General features: G+C 54.8%; 9 protein-coding genes across 9 annotated transcripts; 6 read left to right on the top strand and 3 right to left on the bottom strand.

Annotated features, from left to right (window-relative positions):
* Positions 1–240: 240 nt before the first annotated feature.
* On the top strand, positions 241–510 carry PHYSODRAFT_443232 (hypothetical protein; the record flags this gene model as incomplete). The annotated part of the gene is made up of 1 exon (XM_009525280.1): positions 241–510. A coding segment is annotated over one exon (270 nt), but the record flags the coding sequence as incomplete, so codon positions are not given.
* Positions 511–3,994: 3,484 nt separating this feature from the next.
* PHYSODRAFT_496425 (hypothetical protein) lies at positions 3,995–4,790 on the top strand (the record flags this gene model as incomplete). The annotated part of the gene is made up of 4 exons (XM_009525281.1): positions 3,995–4,091; positions 4,184–4,326; positions 4,420–4,540; positions 4,633–4,790. 4 exons carry the CDS (start codon positions 3,995–3,997, stop codon positions 4,788–4,790), a joined length of 519 nt encoding a protein of 172 aa, XP_009523576.1.
* Positions 4,791–4,999: 209 nt separating this feature from the next.
* Positions 5,000–5,495, bottom strand: PHYSODRAFT_285527 (hypothetical protein). Its single transcript, XM_009525282.1, has 2 exons — positions 5,392–5,495; positions 5,000–5,313 (listed from the first exon to the last, which is right to left on the bottom strand). The coding sequence occupies exons 1-2, from the start codon at positions 5,476–5,478 to the stop codon at positions 5,206–5,208; spliced, it is 195 nt and encodes a 64-aa protein (XP_009523577.1). The 5' UTR covers positions 5,479–5,495; the 3' UTR covers positions 5,000–5,205.
* A 194-nt stretch (positions 5,496–5,689) lies between these two features.
* Positions 5,690–8,309, bottom strand: PHYSODRAFT_350632 (hypothetical protein; the record flags this gene model as incomplete). The annotated part of the gene is made up of 2 exons (XM_009525283.1): positions 5,690–7,344; positions 8,292–8,309. The coding sequence occupies 2 exons, from the start codon at positions 8,307–8,309 to the stop codon at positions 5,818–5,820; spliced, it is 1,545 nt and encodes a 514-aa protein (XP_009523578.1). The 3' UTR covers positions 5,690–5,817.
* Positions 8,310–10,433: 2,124 nt separating this feature from the next.
* Positions 10,434–10,981, top strand: PHYSODRAFT_557148 (hypothetical protein; the record flags this gene model as incomplete). Its single annotated transcript, XM_009525284.1, has 3 exons — positions 10,434–10,552; positions 10,632–10,682; positions 10,767–10,981. 3 exons carry the CDS (start codon positions 10,434–10,436, stop codon positions 10,825–10,827), a joined length of 231 nt encoding a protein of 76 aa, XP_009523579.1. The 3' UTR covers positions 10,828–10,981.
* Positions 10,982–11,056: 75 nt separating this feature from the next.
* On the bottom strand, positions 11,057–13,211 carry PHYSODRAFT_350634 (hypothetical protein; the record flags this gene model as incomplete). The annotated part of the gene is made up of 7 exons (XM_009525285.1): positions 11,057–11,095; positions 11,200–11,312; positions 11,388–11,588; positions 11,666–12,592; positions 12,664–12,760; positions 12,856–12,912; positions 13,041–13,211. The coding sequence occupies 7 exons, from the start codon at positions 13,209–13,211 to the stop codon at positions 11,057–11,059; spliced, it is 1,605 nt and encodes a 534-aa protein (XP_009523580.1).
* A 958-nt stretch (positions 13,212–14,169) lies between these two features.
* PHYSODRAFT_259388 (hypothetical protein) lies at positions 14,170–14,877 on the top strand (the record flags this gene model as incomplete). Its single annotated transcript, XM_009525286.1, has 1 exon — positions 14,170–14,877. The coding sequence occupies one exon, from the start codon at positions 14,170–14,172 to the stop codon at positions 14,875–14,877; it is 708 nt and encodes a 235-aa protein (XP_009523581.1).
* Positions 14,878–15,398: 521 nt separating this feature from the next.
* Positions 15,399–15,965, top strand: PHYSODRAFT_491021 (hypothetical protein; the record flags this gene model as incomplete). Its single annotated transcript, XM_009525287.1, has 1 exon — positions 15,399–15,965. One exon carries the CDS (start codon positions 15,399–15,401, stop codon positions 15,963–15,965), a length of 567 nt encoding a protein of 188 aa, XP_009523582.1.
* A 2,405-nt stretch (positions 15,966–18,370) lies between these two features.
* PHYSODRAFT_493299 (hypothetical protein) lies at positions 18,371–19,678 on the top strand (the record flags this gene model as incomplete). Its single annotated transcript, XM_009525288.1, has 1 exon — positions 18,371–19,678. The coding sequence occupies one exon, from the start codon at positions 18,371–18,373 to the stop codon at positions 19,676–19,678; it is 1,308 nt and encodes a 435-aa protein (XP_009523583.1).
* Positions 19,679–20,599: the final 921 nt, after the last annotated feature.

Consider the following 20,599-nt stretch of genomic DNA (forward strand, 5'->3'; position numbering starts at 1 on the left):
TCGAGTCCAGGTTGGCGATGAACACGAGCAAGGGCGTCAGCACGGGCGGCAGCAGCAGCTCAAACACGGAGGACACGGGCTTGCGGCATCTGATGACGAGGTTCTTCCTGATCAGGTTGGTCACTTGTCTCTAGGCAGCGACCATCGCAACGTTTACTTGTTGCTGCTCGTCAGCACTCAAACCGAAGACGGCGGACCACCTTCGCCCCCGCAGTCAGACACGTCACCTGCGCTGCAAGAGCCGCTCCTGTTCCAGCATGTGTGTCGCCAAACCGCAGCGAGATAGCCTCGCCAGCACCGCTGCTGCCCGTGCCCACGCTGAGCAAGACGGATCCGCCGTTGCCGCAAGTCGCCCGCCGAGCCCAGCCCGTCGTCAGTTTGATCAGGCCCGACGAAGCGGCCGTGCTGTTTGCGCCCACGCCGCCATCCGGATTGTGCATCAGCACATTGCCGCTCGTGAAGCTATTGCTGGACACGCCCACATCGCCGCCCACGCCGCCCGCAGCGGTGCTCGTCGTATTCAAACCAGCGCACGCCGCCGCCCTTAGCCGTATCGCCACTGCCCGCGGACAGCTTGATGTTGCCTACTCGGCCGCCGCACCCGTCGATAGACGCACAGACCCGCTCGACGAGGACGATGACGCACCGCTAGCCAGAGACAGAGACCCACTCATGCCGGACGCAGCGCTCCACAGTGACGTCGCCGCGATAGAACGCCGGGCTCTCGGCAGTCGTATCCGTAGGATAGACAGCTGTAGCATGGCCTCGAGGTGACCGTCCGCGAGGCCTTCCAACCTCTTCGACTTCGTGCTGGGTGAGCGCGTTTGCGTGCTTGCTCTACTCAAACGGAATACCGGGTCCAAAAAAGGTGAGAAGTCGTCAAATCCGGTCGGATATGGTCCCGATCGGTGGCGGTAGATTCCCCGGAATAACACAACGAAGGGAGAATTTATCACGAGGGACCACAATCGATATGATTGGCCAAAAACATTAGGTGCTTCACGCTCTTTTAGTCTGGCCGCACTAATTATAGTCATAGACTCAACAACTAAAATCGATCGACACTCGATCGCTGGACACGTGACGATGCTTGGAGAGAGTGTAGTGTCGTGGTGCAGCCAAGCCGAAAAGACTGTGGCGTTGAACACCACTGAGGCAGAGTATATAGCGCTGAGTATGCTAGTGCAAGAGATCATTCATCTTAGACAGATGAGCAAGGAATTGCTGAAGAAGCAGCCTGAGACTACTGATGTCTTTTGTAGACAACGCGAGTGCGTTGAAGTTAGCCAAGAATCCTGAGTTTCACTCAAGAACCAAGCACATAGATATCAGACATCTTCATCCGTGAGAAGCAAGACAGTCACGAGATTGAAGTGCAGAAGGTTGCTAGCGCAGACAATGTGGCAGACGTGTTCACGAAGCCGCTACCGCGAGTTGCATTTGAGAAGCACAGAGACGCTTTGCGCGTCATGCCAGTGCAGTGTAATGTACCTGCCTCCGAGAAGCATCCGGAGAGCGTGATAGTCACGCTGTAGCAATGATGCTGCTCTTCAGCAGAGACAAGTAGTGGGCGACGAGACCGTAACCTAGGGGTACAACCGTTAGTACCCTCAGAGAGAAAATCGTAACCTGAGTAATATATCGTCTTTTGCCCCCTAGCTCACAAGTAAGGCAATGGGATCGGCGCAAGCAGTTTGACTATTCGAGAAGGCATATCTTTCTACCTGGAAAGGATGCGTGAAGGCAGTGAAGGGCTTTTGCGCTATCGCAGGGGAAATGCATGCGAGTGGCCTGAAGCGAATCCTACGTTCCGCAGCGTCGTACACGAGTACTGGGCATTGGTGGGCTTATTGGGGCATAGCCCCCCCTTATAATGAAATGTGCATAAAGACCTTTTTACCTTTTTTACAGGTACTTTTCACTCCAATTTATGAACCCCTGTATTACAATTGAGAATGGGGTAGGGCAAATGAACTATCATAGCCTACCCGGGGGCGATTTCGATCGAATTTTACCTCTTTTTAAGAACGCACGAACTCGTGTTGAACGGCGCCCAAAAGCGACCCTTCAAATGTTACCTTTTTCGAAGGTATAACAAGTTATTAAACTGAGGTCAACTTTTTATTGAACCGGAGATCGCCCGTTTGTATCAGCAAACAAACGATTGCGTTAATCGTTGAAGTTTAAGGTAAGAGTTGATGACCGACGATTTATGCACATGGACCGTGGAACCCTTTTCAAGGGGTGGCTGAACTCCGGTTAAATGTGGTAACGGAGGCAAATGACACCGTAAAAAACATATGAGAGGTGCCTGCTCATATGTTTTTTACGGTGTCATTTGCACACTGATAGATCCTTGGCAAAACTGGTATGGAGCTGTGAAGTCTAAATCCAAAGGCTATACTATGCTACCGCTAACTATTACGAACCACTCATGCGGAAGCAAGAAGGCAGCACTATAATTAGCATATTAGTTGCTGCAATCGTTGACTGAAGAAATCTATAAATCGCTTGCTACACACAGTTCTGCAGCAGCGGGGGCAACCGAGTTCGAAGATTGGCATGATACAGAAAGCGGTGACTAGGCCAGACGTGCCATATAGTGGAGACAATAGCCAGGATGTATGCTCTGTAGCTGTGAAGAAAACGTGGAGAATTCTCTTTTTGCCCTGACATTTGGTATATTATTCTGACAACCTTGATAAATAGACGAAGTATTGTCATTTGCGCAGGAAGTAAGACGTCGTTGCTCTCCAAAATCACATGCTATTTCCTGAGCAAGTTAAAGTACCAATGTGCAATTCTGACACCAACTTTTGGTCTTGCATGTTCACACAAACGCCAAATATATAGCTAACGCTAGCGTTTGTTAAATGTTTGTTACTGTATAGTGAATCTGGCGAACATGTATGTGGAGTGAGACGTGTAGTCGTTCATCTTGAAGCTCTTTTAAATCACTTACAGTGAGTTCGTGTTATTGTGAAAAGCACTTACGTGTTGGGGGGCACACTGCTGGTCTCGCTGTTTCAATGAGCTTTAAATTAATGTAATGTAAGAGCAAATCTGCTTGTTGAATGTAATGTGACTGAAGTTTTCGCCATGAGTTACAATTTTACTGATATATTGGCTTGCTGAATGCTCGAGCACGATTTAGCCTGGTACTGTGGGGGATATTTAACGATGTCCACCCGGACATTTGTTGCAATCGATTCAGCGGCCAACGGTGGCAACGCCAAAGCCACTTATAATGATTCGGAAAGTGTTTATTTACTACTGTAGCATGGAAACCAGGACTAAGCAAAAGACTATACATTGATTTACGGTTGAAAGAGGTCGAAAGCTACGACGGCACTACCAGATGCGGCACGAGATCCCTTGTTGTTACGTCAAGCCTCTTTCCTGTCTTCATTTATGGCGGCGACGGATGACTCGGACATGCAAGTTCTAGTTGATCAGCATGTGTGCAACGTCGGGAACACGCGCGCTGTCTACCAGTGCTCGCTGCGCTTGCTCGTGACATCGGTCCCCGTGCTGCCTATACCGTTTTCCATATTAAACTCCAAGCCCGGTCATTTTAATAAAATCTGATGCAAACCCGGCACTTCGTGCATATATTTTTGAAACCAATTTGGTAAAAGTATGAGTGTGTATAGGATACTTGGGGGCGGTGCTGAGAAGCTAAGATACAACATTTTCCGAAGCAATGCCCCTCTAGCAACCGGGGCGAAAATTCGCCGTGAGGATGCTGCTATACTAGTTATTTGTTAGTACACGTATGCGAAAGTGGTAGCTCCTTCTGCATTTAAAACTCATTTTTATACGGCTTTCGTCATTTCCACCTCTTAGAACAATACCTCCCTATTCCGATGCAGTTGAACGAATCGATTTGCAACAATCCCCGTCTAAAGCGATGCAGCTTCTGGTACACGCGTCGCTTCCAGCCGAAGGTCGGCCATTTCTGGATATCCTTCGTCTCGCTAATCCCGCGTCGAACATGTTGAGCACCAAGCGTGTCGTGCTGCTGGCCCTCGTGGCGCTCGTGCTGGGCACCGCCCCGGCCGTGCAGGCCGCCGACGAGAAGGAGTGCGAAGGTGCGCAACCGCTGCAATTAGGGGTCTCTGAATCGCTTTGAGGTGCGACTACTGACACTGGACACGTACTTGTTGGTGGTACTGTACTGTAGTGTGCGTCAAGGTGATCGACGACCTCAAGGTGACGTACGCGCAGATGCTGGAGGAGTCGCCCAAGGCCAAGACGCAGGCGGTGGCCGAGAAGGCCGTGACCAAGCACTGCGGCAAGAAGCTCAGCACCAAGGACAACAAGCTGGTACGATTGACACGCTGCTGGTGCATGGTCAAACGTGTAGCTGTGTGTGAGTGGGTGGCTGACAACGGGTGGTGGTCTGTGTGATGCATGCAGTGCTACAACCTGGAGCCTCTGAAGAAGGACGTGGCTCGCCAGGTGTCGTTCAAGAAGGACTCGATGAAGATCTGCAAGTCCCTCGAGAAGAAGAACCCGGACTTCTGCTCCATGCGATACCGTACGTCGTCTTGCATTGTGATCGGTGCATGAGTCCACTGCTAACGGGTCACTGTTGCTGTTGTTGTTCTGTTTCGCTGTTCGGTGCTGCAGCCGTCAAGACGGACGCCAACACAGACTACTCCAAGATGCGCGTGAAGCAGCTGCGGAAGATCCTTGGCGAGCGCGGCGTGGAGTGCGTCGGCTGCGTCGAGAAGTCCGACTTCATCGCCAAGATCAAGGCCACCGAGTCGCTGCACTCGGAGTTGTAGACAAGTAAGGCGCGGTGGGGCCAGGACGAGCCGCAGCCATCATCACGGCGTCGACAGTCTCTGGCTCCCAGAGCCTATTGAATCAATAAAAGTACCAGCTACACATCAGCACATGCGCTCCATCTTACAGACTTGTTGTGAGTGAAGTCGTCGGAAGAACGGCAAGCATATACTAGTTCAAAACACGTCACCACCGAAACGACAGCATTGGTTGAGGGTAAACGTAGCTCATACTATTAAATTAGCAACGATAGCGCAGCAACCTGCCGCTCGTTCCGCCTGGAGACACCAGCGCTTGGATCGCTGGAGACGGGGTTGATGAATTGTTGCGCAGGCAAGATATTCGCTCTGTCGTCGCTCCATACAAACGGGAATGGATGTACAGGCAGGAAGGCAGTCGGGCAGGCAGAGGCGCTTAGAGGCCGAGCTGCGCCGTGCGCAGGATCTGGATCACTGAGGAGCCCACCAGCACGAACAGGAAGAAGCCCATAAGCACGGGGCCCACGCTGTAGCCCTTGTCCTCCTGCAAAACAGCAAGCACAAAGGGTCAGCCTCCGCAACGAGATAGAACCTCTCAAAGCGCTGGATAGAGGTGGCGCACCTTCTGGGGCTGCGAGACGTGACCGCGCTTGGTGATGTTGGCCAGGTGCTTCTCGGAGCGCAGACGCATCTTCGCGGGGGCAGCCATGGTTCGTTCTCCTGGATGGATCGACTTACTGGGGCTTGATGCGGATCTGGAAATGGTCCGCGATGCAGGCGTCGTCTCGACGCGGGTATATTTTTAGCCAATAGCAGTGCCGGCCACGTGTCGCCCCGATCTTTAAAACGATTTGGCTCGTGTGGCATACACAGGATGCGATCCGTAGTCTTACGTGGACCACGCGACAGATTCCGGTGTTCGATTGAAGTGCGCCGCAACACCATGAGATGTATTACGGGAAAATAAAAGAATAGTGAGCTCGCATGCTACGTCATATACAGGTAGCTAGCTAGCTGCGTGCTGTAGTACTTAGGGGGATCGACCGCTTTACTGGCGCGCGTTGATCTCGCTGGCCAGCTTGTTCTCGAGCAGCATGTGGCTCTCGGGCGCAAGGCCGACGCAGGCGCGGAAGATGTTGATCATGCACTCGCGCTGCGCGAAGAGCGCGTTGACGACGGGCGTGCCGCGCGGCACGAGCGGCGCCTTGAGCATGTAGCTCAGGATGGACAGCACCGAGTGCAGGTGCTCGAACTCGGACGCGCCCTCCTTCTTGAGCGTGATGCGCTCGGCCAGCTCGCACACGAGCACCAGGTCCAGGATGAGCGGCGACGCCAGCAGCGAGTCCTCGCACGTGTTGTGCATCGAGATGGTGTTGTTGCCGTTCATGAAGATCTTGGACGTGTACTCGTCCAGCGCGCGCTTGCTGTCGCCCACGAACGGCACGTACTTGATGACCACGACGTGGTCTGGGTGCTCGTTCTCCTTGTAGAGCAGGCGGTTGGAGGCCACCATGTCGTCGACGACGTTCGACTTGGAGATCTCCTTGGAGCGGAACTGCTGCGGCGCCGACAGGTTCTTGCCGTCGTTGTTGCCCAGGTGGTTGTAGCTCACGATGGACGTGGGCTTGATGCCGGCCGACACGAGGAAGTCCACGAGCACCGACTTCATCTTGGTCTGGCCCGATTTGAAGTCGTCGCCGCCCACGAAGATCTTCTTCTCCTCGGCCAGGTCCAGCACACCGGGCACGAACGTGTTCTGCGGACTGCCGTTGATGTACGAGCAGCCCTCGAGGATCGAGGCCACGGCGAAGATGGTGGAGGGCGAGATCTCGGCCTCACCGGCCTTGATGGACTCGAGCAGGTTGGCCGACGTGTCGTTCACGCCCTCGACGATGTCCGAGAAGCGCTCCGTGTTGGCGGACCAAAGCACGATGACCTTGTCCAGGCCGTTGCTCTGCTTGAAGTCGCGGATCTGCTTGCGCACGGCGTCCAGGTTCTCCTGCTTGGAGCCCTTGAGCAGGTTGTCGGCGCGGTCGGCCTGGTTGGCGGCGATGAAGTCCGGGTAGTAGATGGAGGGCAGCGGCTTGATCTTCTCCAGGTAGGGCACGAGCTGGCGCTGCAGGTCGTGGTCCAGCACCTGCGCGCGCTTCATGGCCTCGGCCATGTTGAGCGACGAGATGTCCCAGCCGCCGATGACCAGGTCGTTGGGCGAGACCATGGGCAGCAGGTTGTGGAACGGGATGTACACGCCCTCGCCGTTGGCGTTCGTGCCGAGGCGCACGGTGGAGGCCTGCGTGACGGAGCCGTAGTAGTTGGGCTCCTGCACGCCCTCCTTGGTGGTCCACGTGATGTGGTGCTTGTTGGCGAGGATGCTGGCCAGCAGCGTCGAGCCGTTGTTGCCGCCCAGGCCCACGATCATGACGCCCGTCTTGGGCACCTTGCGCTGCGTCTTGAACGTGTACTTCTCCTCCAGGGGCGTGGCCACCGTGCCCTCCACGCGCGTGGTCGTGTACGTGTATTGCGACGTGATCTCGGCGTCCGTGTACACGACGTTCTTGCTGTTGACGGTGAAGGGCTCCTGGAAGAAGTCGGACGACGCCATGGTGGACAGAAGGATGTGGAGAGTCGAAGAGGGAGGGGGCGGGAGCTGGAGCTTGAGCTTGGCGCGGAGAATTCGAGAGTGAGGATCTTGCTCGAGTCCACTGATGCGGTTCGGGCGAACCCGGAGCGGCGGCGTCAGCCCCCCAACCGTCGCGCGGTGTGCACAGCCGCGGCGGCCGACTGTCTATCACCGCACGTTGCCACAGGCAAGTTGACTTGGAGTTTGTGAGCGGCAAAAATGTGCCGGAATTATCGGCGACGCCGGGCTTGGAGGTACCGCTGCCTTAGACTGTAGGCTTCTAGTGATAAGAGGACAGCGGGGTCGTCGCTGGGCTGCCGATGATAGGCACGAAGCCCCTGCGGTGCATCAACGGCTATTTGGTACCATGCAATGCCGGACTTTCATCCACAGCCGTTGCGGTGCGCCACAGGCAGGCAATCGTCACTTCAGAGCTCAAAACTGAAGCAGGGATCAGAAACGGTGGCGGCCGGCGGCACCACCTTATCCGCGGCGATGCCTGCAAGAGGGCTCGATTTAACCCGGGGCAAATCGCAGACGAACTCGCAGGGGCACTCCAACTTTCGGCTGACGTGGACAGCCAGCCAGCCAGCCAAAGCACTCGCACCGCACCGCGCCTTCGATGCCAGTCGCCGCCCCCGGCGGCACTCGGTTTTGCAGGGCTTTGAGGAAGCGCTGCTTCGTTTTCGCTCGGCACGTGCTGCCGAGCAGGAGCAGAGCACAATCGGCATCTGCGAAGTCGACGCCGCTCACAATCATGCCGCCGCTGGACTCTCTGCAACACGTTGCCGCTTGCTGTTTTCAACGCGCGTGGACCAGGCGAGCGTGATGTCATGCCAGCCGCGCAACTTCAGGGTCCCCTGCGGCAGTGGATACTCGGCGGCAACTGTTCCAATTAGCACGCGCCGAACAGGAGCCATGGTTCCCTGGCAAGCGCAACGTGGATCGATTGCTCAGCCACGCCCACTTGCACGCAACCTGGATCTCCACAATGCGCAGCAGCGATGACCCAACAGTGCTGGGCCAACAACACCCTCTCGCGCCGCAACTACTAGGAGTTCTGGATCGCGCCGTTCCCCCAGCCCCGTCCTACAGCGTATGATCGCTGCACACATCGAAGTACTCTACCCGCTTCACGGCTTCGCAGCAACAGCACTCCAGTGGCGAATGCTCCGAAGGTGGCCCCAGTTTCATCGACACTCACAAAGCTTTCATATTCCCGCGACCGCCTGTCAGTTCAAGGGAGCGCGCAGCCTCGCAATCGAGCGTGCTTGCTGCCACCGCGACGCAAATTCATGAGTGCCGTGACAGCCTGGAAGTCCTCGCTGGGTCGAGATTCATGCCAGATCACTTGGCTTCAATATGGCTGGGGTGCCAGAATGGTTGTAAATCGCAAAAACAAGCCTATTTCGGCGCAAAAACAGAGTAAATACCGTCATTCTGACCTGATCGCTGTTTTTGTACCTCAAACGCGGTTTTTGTACCAGAACATAACTTAGGCAAAATACCATCATTCCGGTGCAAGTTGTTTCTACACAGGCATAAGTGTAATAATAACAATTTATTTCTCCACCATTTTTTTCCTACAAGTTCGCCAAACACTCGGAGGAGGAGGGTCAGATTCGTCTATTTAACTTACGGTTTACAAGATTGCCTGAAATATGTATTTGTTTCTCCACAGGCACAAGTAATAACAACTTGTGATAATGAAAATTGCAGAGCTCTGCTCACAGCGCTATTGATGAGCCTGAAGGATGGCGAGCTTGTAGAAAAAAGAATGCTGGAGAAATATATTGTTATTAACAATATATTTCTCCAGCATTTTTTTGTACTGCAACAAAGCAGCAGCTCACATACAGGGCAGTCAAGCAGGAAGAGAATGCGTGCGTTGGCCGTCAGCGCATGCATTCTCACTGTGAGCCAGATTTTGCCCGGTAACGACATTGATGAGTCTCGCGGACCAGCCTACGTCTTGCAGGGCAAGTTGCCGCGAGCCAACAACGACACCAAAAAAGGCAAATAGACATTTAGTCGTAGTTTGTTTCGATATTTTCCAGGTTCGACTGGTTTCTACAGTCACGTAGAAACTATCCGGCAGCAAAAGTCCAGCAGACAACAGTCGTGCGATGGACAACAAACATCTCGTTTTCGATTTCTAGTTGAAAATTATGTTTTCACTTGGCTGCGTTGGCTATACAACAAATAGACATGCATGTGAATGCGCGATGGGTTTCTAAACAAAGAATGCCGTCAAACTTCATAGTGCTCCGTGCCATGTTTGCTATGTTATCTTCCTTCTCGAGTATATATGACGTCACTCTAGCTTACAACGGGCCTGTTGATGCCATTTTTCGATCAATCCCTACATGTACTGGTCAACCCAGGCCATGACCATCGTGATCATGGTTACGACAGGGATAAGGCTTCTGTGCGTGTTGGTGCCAACAAGGACGGCTGTCAGTGCAAGTCTCTCGCGCTATCCGGTCCAACACACTTTCATCTACTTTACTCTCGCGTCTGTACATCTGAGGAATGCTTCTTCAAATATCACTTCAGGTTCATTACATGTGCTGCAGACCCGTAGACCGTATCCGCCCTAGCAGACTTGTTATGAGCCGATATGACGTTAATGAAATGCGGCGAAGGATGTAGCTCATTATGGGATCAACTAAACGCAAAGCAAAGTGGCGAGAGGACTTATTAGCGATACGTGAATGATCCGCCTAAACAGCGTGCAAACCAACCCTGGCATTTTAGCCGTGTACATTCGGTGTACCACTCGTAACATTGTGTGTACCACACCACATCGTGTTTTTCACATAAAAGTCGTGCACCAAAAAAAGATTCGGAATGGGGTCTCGAGGTGTATTTCTATGACTGCACCTAATTATAGTGGCCTATACATGAAATACGGCCCAATCATTCCAGCACATTTCGCTATACGCTCCCTCAAGCTCCATTTTTAGAAGCAAAGCGCAGGCTGGACAAGACAGCGAGCAGCTCAGCTCCGTGGCAGTGTGCATCGCTTCGACCCGCGCGCAACGATGGAGATCCCCGCGCCGCTGCTCAATGGCTCCATCACGTACCTGGTGCTGACACTGCTGGCCTGCTTCGCGGGCATCGGCATGGGCGTCACGGGCAAAATGAGTCGCGAGAACTCGTCGTACGTTTCGTCCCAAATTTTGGTCTTGTGGCTCTAGGCACCAATCGCTAACGTCTGTGCGTTTGCGTCCTGCCCTCAGAGTGTTCACGCTGCTAGCCTTTATGACCGGCATCTGCCTCTGGATGTTCTGGTGAGCAAGAACTCATAATATTGTTTTCTCTGAGTTTTTTTTTCGTAATGCTGACCAATTTTTTTTAAATCATTTGTGATGCAGGGCATGCTGTTGGCTGCACCAGTGGCACATCCTTGTGGTCCCCACGTACGGCGCAGAATAGGAAGGACCCGCTTGAAGGAACAGGAAGAAGGAAGGACGGAGAGAAAGCAGGTGACATCTTCTAGAGCCGGCGACAGAAGTTGATCCTTCGTCAGGCGGAGCACCTGCTTCCTTATAAACAATGGAGCGGAATACGAAGTCGGATTTATTTTTTCTGTGCTGTTCTAGTTGTTGCAAGATGTATGCTTCTGTTGCTGCTAAAGATCTATGGGTTGGCAAAATCATGTGCTTCATTCGTTCTTGTGCAGGACACGAACCACTGTGCCTGCCTACCACCAGGGTGCAACATTGTTCGTTGGACTAACACTACGGCCTAAAAGTTAAATCGCAACTGGTCTGCGGCTGCAGCTGTACCGACAGCGTCACTGCCCACCCCGAATGTGAACTGGTGCGAGCCGTAGTCCATGTCCGGTGCGATGTCGAAGTCTTCCTCGTCTTCACCATCGAAGTAGTCACGAATAATACGCACAGATTTCTCGTAGATGTCTGGACAAATAATGGCAAGATTTGTTAGCTGCCTTGCACGTGTTGATCTTGATCGGTCTTCCTGCTCGTGCTTACCTTCTTCTTGGTGAAACTGCAGGTTCTGGATCAGCTCAATGCCGTCCGCCTCCTCAATGTATCGCGCCATGCGATTCTCGGTGTCTGCAAGCGACATATCTGCCTCGCCTGCCCGAAGGATGTTCTCCAGAGCGTCCAACGACACGTTGATAACACGGGGGTCTTGTACGTCCAGGAGCTTTACTAACGGAGGGATACATCCTACAGAGAATAACCACGACGAACTAGTATTAGACCCGAGTAATACAACAGTAAGACCGCAACGATGTCACTCGTACCTTGCTGAACTAAATATTTGATCTGCTCTGTGGTGCCGCCGGACGTTGCATTCGAGATGGCCCAGGCCGCTTCTTTTCGGACATCGAACTCGGTCGACATCAGCTGGTACAGCAATGGTGGGATCACGTTGGCGTCGATAACTTCCTGAATTTGGCTCGGAGTGCCGGCAGTAATGTTGGAAATGGCCCAGCACGTCTCCTTGCGAATGAGTTTCTTCTCCTGCTTGAGCAGAGGCACAAGTCGCGGCAGCACAGCCAGATCCAGCATCAACTGCGTCTGCTGCTCGTTGCCAGTAACGACGTTTCCTATTGTCCGGAGCGCCGGCGTCTGGATAGATGCGAGTGTGTGGCCCACTAGATCCACCACTCGACTACACACTCCAGCGTCAATGACGGCCTGAACATTGTCGGTTGTGCCATCCGAGAGATACGAAAGCGTCCAGCACGCGTCCGTGATAACCTCCTCGTCGGGAGAATAAATGAGGTGCGGCAGCAGCTTCAGCGCCGGGCTAACCAGAGCAAACTCCGGCCTGGGTTTACCCCGACAAAAATTCGACAGCGTCCACGTAGCATTTCGGAGAATGGTGATCTTTCCTGACGATCTTCGCAGCACCGCAAGCAGCGGCATCATCGCGCCGGCATTCAGTACCAAGTCGCGGCATTGCGGCGAGTCGCCCGAAATATTTCCCAAGGCCCACACAGCCTGCTCGCACACGTCCTCGTTCGGCGACAGCAGCAGTCCGCACAGCAGCTCGACCGCGCCGCACCTGATAACAGCCTCCGTGTGCTCTGTCGTGCCGGATGCGATGTTCGTCAGCGCCCACGCAGCCTCAAACTGCATCTCCGGTCGGTCATGCTGCTTCAAGAACTCCACTAGCAGCGGTACGACGCCCAAGTTGATCACCTCCTGGATCGGCGGGTTATTCTCTGTCCAGCACGAGATCAACCGTTAAAGCCCTTTTCATAGATTTCCCACCCAGGTATGAAGCATCACCTACCGAGCGATAGCAGCCGCCGGAGCTTGGACACGGCGTTCGACTGCTCCATGGGGTCCAGCGACTGGATCATCGCCGCGATCTTGGGCAAGTCCGACACCTGCAGAATGCCACCGAACACCCAACACCCGCCTAATTATTACCGCGCTCACACTTCCTGCATTAGCCACCCCGAGACAGCAAAAGAAAGCGTACACTGACGCCGTTAAGGGAGCGCATAGGCACGTCCGGACTGCTGCTCGACTGCATCGCCTCCACGCTCATGGCGCTGTCCACCGCGTGGTGCTCCGCCTGCAGCCACCCCGACAGAGAGAGAATAAGTAATTAGCTCTCTACTAAATAATAATAATATGAATGCTACCAGTGCTGCAATATTTTACCACGGGGATCATGCGTCGGCGCTGGTTGAGCCGCTCCTCGCGGCGGCTCTTGCGGATCTGGACGGTGGTGTCCTCGCGCCGCCGCCGCGTCTCGTCCGCGTCGATGCCCTTCTTGAAGCTGCGGATGCGCTCGGCGACGCGCGCCGCGGAGGACGAGACGCTCGTGGCCATGGCGGACTACAGTCCCGATGCGCTCTGCTCTCGTTCCGAGTAATCGTCGAGTGGCGGCACGCACGCACTTTGAAACCCCGCCCATTGTCGCTTATCAGGTATAACGGGGTGTGGGATGTGAAATCGAATGTATTGTTCACAAAAGGTAGAGGTATTGTGGGGTTTATGCTAGGATTTGTATACCGCAGGGAAGCGCCAGTCGGGCAATGCATATATCTTTATATCGCGATGGGGTCTGTGCAGCCGTGAATGGTAGACGGCCGCAGCAAGCAAAGGCTTTGGGTTTGGTGTGGCTGGTTGCGAGATGGTGGGCGGATGCCATGCGAATCAAGCTTCCGGCCATTCGCATTGGGCGTTTAATAACTGCGGAGGACGAACAGCGCAGGAATAAGGGGACGAACTGCTCGCACTGAACTCTTGAAGTGCAGGTGTCGTAACGCGGCACTTCTTCCCACGTTGAATGAGCAGGTTGAGTGGTGGAGGGCGTCGCTGCGGATGTTTAGTGGCTTTAGGGCACACACTCGAGTGTTCACTCTGCTCTGGACTGACGCAGCTGGGAAGGAGACGTTGCAGCCTTCGATGCCGTCGGGCGTTCACCAGAATGGCTACAAACCGATCTCTTTTCGTGATCACCTCGAAAGTCTTCACACGTCTTTCGAGGCTAACTGGTGCTCGTTTGCTTGCATCCCCTTACATGCTTGCCAACCGTGACTCGTAGACGGGGGGTCGTTTTGTCGGCGTACGGTTACCTTTCGCGTTTCCTGTGTCAACTCGCCGTTTCCGCGCGATCTCAACACGAACTCAATCTTATCCTTTTGCCGCCATGACATTGACTGAGGGAGCGCGATAGGCTACGATGGACCGAAGCAATACGATTCGGAATTGTTCCTGCCTCGAGGCCTCCTCTCACTCGCGATTCTTCTCGTCATCTTTCACAGCCCCCCCCCCCCCCCCCCCGATGCTCGCAGCGCGCCGCTTTGCAGTGTACCGCCGTCCTACATGGCAGCAGTCGAGTCACCACATAAACCACCGTCACTTCGGTCGTCGTAGCAACCGACTGGAACGCATCTCGAGGCCGCGCCCTCCATCTGCCCGAGCACCGGGATCCACGAAAGCTCTCCTGTTGCTGCTCGCCACCATATGTGGCATTCAAGTGTACTCGGGCGACTCCTCCGAGGGCGCCGACTTCGTGGCCAGGAACTTCACGACGTCGACCGATAAGGTTCGATGCGGCAACGTGCACACGCTGGCCACGTCGACGCTCTACTCACCGAACGCTCGCTCGGCACTGCTGAACGTCCTATGGCTCGTGATCCCGGGGCGTCGTGTGTGTCGCGCACTGGGCAACACGCAGTTCCTCGCACTGTTCATCGGCAGCGGGACGATCGCCAACACTGTGTCGGTGACGACGATCGATGGTCTTCCAAGATCCCAGTCACTCGGAGGCGCGGTGTGCGCCGTGGACTGCATCGTGACGCTGAATGCGTTGCTGTACCCGCGACTTGCTCGGCGATGGAAGCGCTGGCCGCTGTGGCTCTTTAGTGCCAAATTCCTCATGCGTGACGAAGATGAACAAGCACCAGGGATGCACGTGACGGGCATGCTGTGTGGACTGGCGGCGTACTTGGCGCTGAGGCGCCCTCGCCAGTGTTTTCCAGCGCGGTAGCGATACAGTATCTGTATCCTATGCGGTCCCAAGTTCCACATCCTCAAAGCTCGGAGATAGTTGTTAGGCCGAGTGCAGTTTCAGCGCTTCCAATTTGCAGTTTCTCATGTTTTAACTTAACTCGCCGTCGAATGCAATACGAACTTCCATGTACCAACAAGTTTTCCCTAATACCAGCGCAGTACGCGTACAAAGCTACTGTTGCTTGCTTGTGAGGTGATCGGACTGAGGGATAGCGCTACACGGCAGGTATCAAAACTACCTACAGTTGAAGTGTCCAATATTCGTACTTAACGTCTCAACTGTGGATCAACACAAGCGCTTCTCCTCTCCTGCCCATGATCGCAGCACGCCACCTTGCAGTCTACCGCCGTCCAATATGGCAGCAGGCCAGTCACCGCCTCCACCATCACCGTCACCCCGTTCGCCATAGCAACCGACCGCAGCGCTTATCGCGACCACCCGCTACGCCCGATACTCCGCCCGAATCCACGAATGGTCTTCTGCTGCTGCTTGCCACCATGCTGGGCATTCAATGGTACTCGAACCCCGTGACGGGCTCCTTCGAGAGCGCCGACTTCGTGGTCCGCAACTTTGAGACGTCGCGAAGCTACTTGAAACACGGATACGCGCACACACTGTTCACGTCGACGCTGTACTCGCCCGACGCTCGCTCGGCGCTGCTGAATGTCTTGTGGCTCGGCATCTCGGGGCGTCACGTGTGTCGCGCGGTGGGCAGCGCGCGGTTCCTTGCGCTGTTTGTCGGCGCGGGGGCACTCGCCAATGCGGTCACGCTGGCGACGAGGGCCAACGAGGTCAAGCTCACAATGCTGTCGATGGCCCAGTCGCCCGGAGGCTCGTCCTGTGCTGTGGACTGCATCGTGACGCTGAACGCGCTGCTGTACCCGCCGTCGAGAGTGGCTCTGTCGCGGCAATGGATACGCTGGCCGCTGTGGCTCTTTAGCGCCTTGTTCCTTACTCGGGATGAGGGCCTGCAACCAGCGTGGGTGCAGGCGTGTGCACCCCGTAAAGGCCACGTGACGGGCGTGTTGTTTGGAATGGGGGCGTTCTTGGCGTTGAGACGCTGAGACCTCGGTATATTTGAGCGCCACGAAGGGTGGGTTTTGGTGACGGTAAGCTTTCAATGATAGTCAAATGAGGCTTATGAACTCTTCTGCCGCAATATTTTGATTGGCAGCGATGGCATGGCGAAGCTGTCAAATTTCTGGCTGAGTGGCTCGAGCAACAGACCCAACGTGGAATTCTCTAGTGCCATGGGCTCACTTCGTTGGCAGTCTCCTGAGGTCTTGGAGGGGCAGCTTCCGTCCTTCAAGTCGGATATGTATTCTTTGTTTGGGAATGTGCGTCTAACTGGAAAAATAACGTGGGGAGACTCAGATGGATCCAACGTAGCAAGTACGGAGTTTGAACCTGGCTGCCCTCTCGCGATCTGGTGTGGCGCATGTGCTGTCAAGCTGGTAAATGTTCCAGTCTATCTTCGGTCGTGTGCATCCTTGAGCAGTTGGCTATTTCTGGCTGCTATGAACCGGAGTGCGACCTCGTCAGCTCCTTTGATGAGAACGAGTGTGGTGAGCTGGAGAAAGATTGACACTTTCAAGCCTTTGACCAACTCAAGGTAATACATGAGCGTCTCCACAGTTCAGCCCACCACCCGCCATTTTTCGCGAGATTTCACGCTCCTTTCACCGACTTCAGTCCGATTGTGAAGATGTCGCCTGAACAACCCCGAATGACGCAGCTATCTTCAACGCGAGCGACCATCACCAGCTTTTACGCGCTTGAGTGGCGCATGCAATCGCCCACGATGCGTCTCGTGCCCGAGAGACAGCAACTGCGCAGCCTACAGATCAAGCGGTGGAGTATCCGACACTTTCCTCTTGTTGAACGACTTGAAGTCGGTGCAGGATCGATCCACATTTCTGCGGACACTGAAAGAGGAAATGGAAACTAAAGGCAAGTACACGCCTGGTCAACTTGAGGTGATGAAGAAGCCGTGCAAAGATATTTCCAGCATACTTGAAGGAGAGGAGCTCGCACCCGCATGATTCATTCTCTGGTACGAGTTGATAGTTGACGAGTGGAGTAAACTGGGTGAAGGAGGGTTCGGAAGTGTGCATCGAGCCAAGTGGCTGGACTCGGATGTGGTGGTGAAACGCGTCATCCTGGCTGGGTCAAGTGATACAGCCAAGTCTTTGACCAGTTTTTCGGGTTTGTCCGCGTCAGAGGTTCCTTTTGCAACTGAAACCAGTCTGGCATCGGGAGTGCGATATTCCGCCGTAAAGAAATCTGGTTCGGCCTGAGTCACCCTCACGTTGTGCGGCTTTTTGATGTTGGCAGACCCACCCTTCTTCCTCTGCAAGTATGCCACGCATGGGGCCCTAGTAGCATTCGCTTCGCTCGTTGCCGATGCTGGGAAATGCACGAAAAAGCTCTGAGGAAGAGGAACCCAGCACTGCCTTGTACAGGAACTTTCAAACCGTCCGCTTCTATTGACGTGCTCCAAAAGTGATCCATCACTGTCGAAGACGCTGTCACAGACGCACTTCACGTTCGAATGAAGACCGGGACACGCCGTTGCTCTTTGCATTCACGTCTGCGCCACAATTCTCAGCGAGGTACCAAACGACGTCGACGTTGCCGCGGCCAGCGGCCAGCATGAGCTGGCTTGGTCCTCGATGCTCATATCCGCTTTGCATTGTTCAGCTAGATACCGGACGACTTCACCCTTTTCCGTATTCAGTCGCCGCCCACATGAGCGGCGTGCACCCGCGGGTGTCGACGGCGTTCGCGTTGACTTGACACTGCTGAGCCGCAACGTACCGAGCCAGCGCCTGCACCTCCGCTTGGTCGCCAATCTCCGCGGCGGTGTTGAAATCCCTCGACACTTGGCAGCGTATGCTGTCGAAATGGGGGTGGGGCTGATTCAGACCGCTCCTTGCTGGCTACATACTCAAGTTCCCCCCACACTGGGCTGGAGTGAAATAGTGAGCCGCTATTGCGACCCAACTGGCCGCCGTGATAGCCCATTCATTCGGTAACTTAACCTCAGGTGTGCGCGCATGACGGCCTGCAGTCTCGTTAGCTGCCTGGAAGCCTTGCTCATTGAAGTGCCTTTGCTAAAAGCAAGGCTTCTGGCAAGAGCAGGGACTGCTTCATAATTGAGGGCGTATTGCTACGAGATACTAGCGGCGTGAATAATAGCAAATACAGGAATATGGCTCCGAGGATGAGCTCATCACCCCGATTAATGCCGCGAATTATGCCTGTATAGTCAGACATCGAATCGAACAGCGAGGCGGAGTGCTGCTGGCCCCGCCAGATGGCTTGACCAAGTCGGTCTCTCGCCCGCATTCGCCATCTCGCTCACTCACTCGCTCACGCCTTCCTCCTTCCTGGCACGATGTGCCCCAAGCCCAAGGACCTCGAGGCCGCCGGAGGCTTCCGTGCCCCGTCCACCTTGAAACCGTCCGAGATGGACCCTTCGCTGCGCCGACGCGTCGGAATGGTCCTCCTGTTCCTCCTGGCGGGCGTCTGCCTCAGCGGCCTCTTCACCGCGCCACTGGCCGCGCACCCGCCGCTCTTCCGAGCGCGAGGCGCCTCCTTCGACCGCAGCGTGGCGCGGGACAAGGCCGTGGTCATGTGCATGCACGACGGCGTGGTGCCCATGGGGCTCTCGCTCGTGCGGGAGCTGCGCTGCCTGGGCAACCGCGAGCTCATCCAGGTGTACCACTGCTTCCCGGACGAGCTGTCGGCCAAGTCGAGGGAGCTCATGTTCGCCGCCGACTCGAGGCTCGAGATCGTGGACGTGTGCTCGGACCTCGTGGAGAGCGGCGCGCTGGACGAGGAGACGGCCAGGCACTTCCGCAGCTGGTGGATCAAGCCCCTGGCGCTCCACCACACGGACGCGCGCGAGGTTATTCTGCTGGACGTGGACGACCTGTTCATGCGGGACCCGGCGGTGCTGCGCACCACGGAGGGCTACAAGCGCACGGGCACCACCTTCTTCTACGACCGCGTGATCGCAGGCCACGAGTTCTTCAACCACAGGATGGACAACAACGTCTCGTACCTGGAGTACGCGCTGCACGAGTTCGACTACGCTAGTATCGGCGTGAGGGACGGGTACGAGCCCTCCGAGCACCTGAAGCAGTCGTACGCGTATAGAGGAGAGACGGCTCACGAACAAGACTCGTCGGTCGTCGTCGTGGACAAGTCGAGGGCTGGCCAGGCCATGCAGGCGCTCTGGTGGCTCATTACCAAGGAGCGATTTCAAGAGAACCACCAGTTCTCCTACGGAGACAAGGAGTCCTTCTGGCTGAGCTTTGAGCTGGCCAAGCAGCCCTACTTCTTCTCGCCCTGGGGGGTGAGTGTGGTAGATTCCTCCACCAACGACGACCTGATCACGCACAACGACTCGCTCTGCGGTAGCATCGCGCACTTTATGCCCGTGGAGGACGAGATCCCCGAGTTCCTCTACGTGAACGGCAAGGCGCTGCTGGACCCGTTCGCCGAAGGACTCACGAGCCACCACACAGCCACGACCAACGTGCTGTACAACACGAACCCGACGCACATTTCACCCCGTCAGAAGCGGGCGCCCAATGGAGAGACCAAGACGGACTTCCGAGACGGCTGGCCCAACGAGTGTCTGAAGGGATTCGGAGCCACCCCCTTGCCTGACAATTTTGCACCGCAGCTACTTCGGCGACGCATGTTCTACATGGGCGCTCGGATGGGTGTCCCGTCGGCGCTGCAAGCATGCTACCCGTTCAATGGTTAACCCAGTAATTTTCGACGGGACCAATACAGTTTTTAGCCGTAGTCGCTAGAGTATCGACAACTAATAGAGTCTCATACAGTACATGTATTTACGCTGACTACGGGTTGGAGTCTCGTTCAGGGTCTGTGGATCAATACTTCACTGTGCACGCGGCAAGCCAGGTTAATTTGCATGCGAATTCTATGAAGTTCTGCTAAGTTTGAGAGAATCCGCGATACTAGCTCTTCTGGAGCCACCAGCAATGAAAACAAAGGATACCAGTCAATCTAGCCTCGATCATTCACAGAATCAATCGTCCATTTGATTCCCTTTGGTCAGGGAAATATGCCTAAATAAATCGTCGACTCAACGCATATAGGGCCGCATAGTTATCAGATATCTCGGCTAGACCCCCTGTCTAGCAGCTTTGTTAAATAAAATCCCCGAAGCAATAGCCAGCCCCTTCGCACGCAATTAATGTTGGAGCACTGGCACAGAACAACATCCACCTCTCTCCAGAAGTTGTGCAAGTCTTCTCGTGGAGACACTCGAGCCCCAACACCGCCTAGAACAGATATTTCCAAATGATTCACTTCTCCATTGATGGCGAACTGACCTGACCAAACAGTGAGCCCTTGTTCGCGTATTCACTTCAGAAGTACAAAGAACTCTGGTAGCAGTGTGTCCACCGATCTTCTTCGTGTTGACATCAGCGCCACACCGTTCAGCGAGATATTGCACGATTTCTTTCCGGTTGCATCACACGTTCATTATCAGCGCCGTGTCTCCAAGCCAGTTCTTCATGTTCACATCGAAGATCTCAATATTGTTGTGTAACATTGTTTAGCTGCCAGCATTAATTAACGCCGTAGCTCCAGTCTTCTCTCGCCATGCCCAAAAGAGCTCCCATCTATGTGCACACCGCACTTTACCCAACAAAAT

The sequence above is a fragment of the Phytophthora sojae genome (assembly GCF_000149755.1).
Source record: "Phytophthora sojae unplaced genomic scaffold PHYSOscaffold_3, whole genome shotgun sequence".
Lineage (NCBI taxonomy): Eukaryota > Oomycota > Peronosporomycetes > Peronosporales > Peronosporaceae > Phytophthora > Phytophthora sojae.

Excerpts from the sequence above, each read along its gene's own strand:
- PHYSODRAFT_285527 (XM_009525282.1), bottom strand. The coding sequence starts at position 5,478 with ATGGCTGCCCCCGCGAAGATGCGTCTGCGCTCCGAGAAGCACCTGGCC. Across the intron at positions 5,314-5,391 it reads ACGTCTCGCAGCCCCAGAAG|GAGGACAAGGGCTACAGCGT; the intron begins GTGCGCCACCTC and ends GCTGTTTTGCAG.